The following is a 2,535-nucleotide window of genomic DNA, read 5'->3' on the forward strand; positions in this document are numbered from 1 at the left end:
CACTACCAAATGTAAAATAGATAGCTAGTGGGAAGCAGCCGCATAGCACAGGGAGATCAGCTCGGTGCTTTGTGACCACCTAGAAGGGTGGGATGGGGAGGGTGGGAGGGAGGGAGATGCAAGAGGGAAGAGAAATGGGAACATATTGTATATGTATAACTGATTCACTTTGTTATAAAGCAGATGCTAACACACTATTGTAAGGCGATTATACTTCAATAAAGATGTTTGAAAAAAAAAAAAAAAAAATAAAAAGTAGGTCTTTTCTTTCAAGTGAACAGGACATTTTATGTATTAAACTTCTAGTCTGTCAAGACTGGTTTAAGATCCTTATGTGATGTGCATATATGCAGAAACAAATAAACTTACTTTAAACATTATCTGCACAGAAATAAAGTTAACTTCTCAAAACACGATAGGATAGGTCTGGTTAGTACAAATCTATTGCAAAGAAAAGGATTCTGTGCATCAGTTCAACCAGGAGAAGCAGGAAAAGACTGTCCCAACCATGAGAGTTCAAGTTTAAGTTGTGTTCTGAAAGCCTAGAGCTAAGGCACACCATGTTGCTCACAGTGTCCTGATATGCAGAACTGCTCAAGCTACGAAGTCAGGTCTTCCTCTGGAGCTAGAAGCACATTCTGGTTTACTTTCTATTTCGGAGATGTTTAGATTTCCTAAGGAGAGTCTATGGCTTCTGCAGCCTTTTTCGTTTCCAAGGAGACTCTTCATTCTGCCCAGACCCTGAGGAGTTTCCTACTGCACTTTCCATTACTCCTCGTAGTTTGCGTTCCAGCTCTGCCAACCGTGCGTTCTGTTCAACTATGATCTGGGTCTGCTCTACTGTCCACCTACAATCTGGGTCTGCTCTAGCAGTTTCTGGTCCTGGTCTTGAAGCTGTTTCTGCCGTTCTTGCTCTTTGGTGCGAAGCTCAGAAATTTCACGCCTGAGAACAGTCACCCCAGCACCATTTGTCTTAACCTGCTGCTAGAGTTTGGTAACCTCTTGTCTTGAAGGGTTTTGCTTGGAGAAGAGTTGCATTGTTGTCAGGGCTGCAGAAGGTCCTGGAACTGGAGGAGAGCCCATGAGCCTTGCAGATACATCTGATCCTGGTACTTTCCTCTTTAGAACTGGAACAATCTTTTCAGCAAAGTATTCTGTTGCTATGGAGGAAATATCCCTCAACTCTTGAAGTACTTCATGAGCTCGCTGAGGGGCTCTGGTAGAATGGACATATCTCAACACATGATAAATCTCATCAATCACCTTTCCTGGGATGAAGCAACAGAGATTGGAGTCCACATACTTCATGAAAGTCATATTTAAGAGAGACAGCCTTGTTTCAACAGCAGCGAGGATGTCTGCATGAGGAGCTAATGAATGGTTTCTCCTTTCTGACTCTCTCCTTGGGAGTTGTGCTTTAACTTGTTTCTGACATGGATTATGGTACCTCTCCACTTTTAGAAATCCCTGATTCAACATTCTCTGGCAGACCAAGTCCATTCTTTTACAAACGAGGTGGAGCTGGCTAATTTCGTCCTGGGACATAAAGCTGGGGATGTTTTCGATGGCTACGATGGGCAGCGCCATGAGCATGTTGTTTTGAGGCAGCTGGTCCGGAGCCAGCGCCGAGGCTGGGGGCGCCTGGGACCCCGGCTGCAGGGGCTGGGGCGGGGTCGCTGGGGGCAGTCGCTGGGTAGAGCCGATGGCGGAAGGTGAGCCGCAGTCGCCGTGGCCACCGCCTCCTTCCTCAGCCATCCGCTGCTCCGATGCCGCCGCCATCTTGGGGGTTTGATTCCTTCCTCTCTGTTTTTAAATAAGTTCATTTGTATCTTTTTTTTTTTTTAAGATTCCACATATAAGTGATATTATATGATATTTGTCTTTCTGTGTCTGCCTTACTTCACTTAGTATGATCATCTCTAGGTCCATCCATGTTGCTGCAAATGGCATTGTTTTGTTCTTTTTTATGGTGATTATTTAGATTTTTTATGAAAAATTTCAAACATATAGCAAAATTTTAAAAATTCACAGAGAATACATATATACTTATCACCGAGATTCACCATTAACATTTTAATATAGTTATTTAATCACATATCCATCCTTCTACCCACCCATTAATCTATCTTTTTAAAATGCATTTTAAAGTAAATTATAGACATCAGTACACTTCTCCCTAAGTACTTCAGTATGCATATAATTTACTAGAGTTCAAGAAAGTATTTATTTTTATAAAGCACTTCAAGAACAGGTCTTATGAAATTGATTGGGATTAGATTTTGTGTGCAATTTTTAGATAACTGGGGTTATGTCTACATTTAACTTCACTGAGCAAACATAGGGATGCTGAAGACTACTAGGTGTGGGGTGAAAAAATTAAATATTGGCTGAGAATTATTCCACAAGATCTACAGGGGAAAAATCTATCACATTTTTATTCTCTTTTGTGTGGATCTTCAGAGGCTAAGAAACAAGCCCAGGGCATACAAAATAGAGAAGGATTCTTTTTTTGTTTTGGCCCCTGAGTGTGTAGCC

The 2,535-nt window shown here is 41.9% G+C and overlaps 1 protein-coding gene across 1 annotated transcript; it reads right to left on the reverse strand.

Moving 5' to 3' along the window:
* Window positions 1-916: 916 nt before the first annotated feature.
* On the reverse strand, window positions 917-1,779 carry LOC103001505 (F-box only protein 28-like). The gene is made up of 2 exons (XM_057545951.1): window positions 1,264-1,779; window positions 917-1,067 (listed from the first exon to the last, which is right to left on the reverse strand). Exons 1-2 carry the CDS (start codon window positions 1,777-1,779, stop codon window positions 1,044-1,046), a joined length of 540 nt encoding a protein of 179 aa, XP_057401934.1. The 3' UTR covers window positions 917-1,043.
* Window positions 1,780-2,535: the final 756 nt, after the last annotated feature.

This window comes from Balaenoptera acutorostrata, chromosome 4, assembly GCF_949987535.1.
Source record: "Balaenoptera acutorostrata chromosome 4, mBalAcu1.1, whole genome shotgun sequence".
NCBI lineage: Eukaryota > Metazoa > Chordata > Mammalia > Artiodactyla > Balaenopteridae > Balaenoptera > Balaenoptera acutorostrata.

Excerpts from the sequence above, each read along its gene's own strand:
- LOC103001505 (XM_057545951.1), bottom strand. The coding sequence starts at position 1,779 with ATGGCGGCGGCATCGGAGCAGCGGATGGCTGAGGAAGGAGGCGGTGGC. Across the intron at positions 1,068-1,263 it reads GTTGCTTCATCCCAGGAAAG|TTCCAGGACCTTCTGCAGCC; the intron begins GTGATTGATGAG and ends GCTCTCCTCCAG.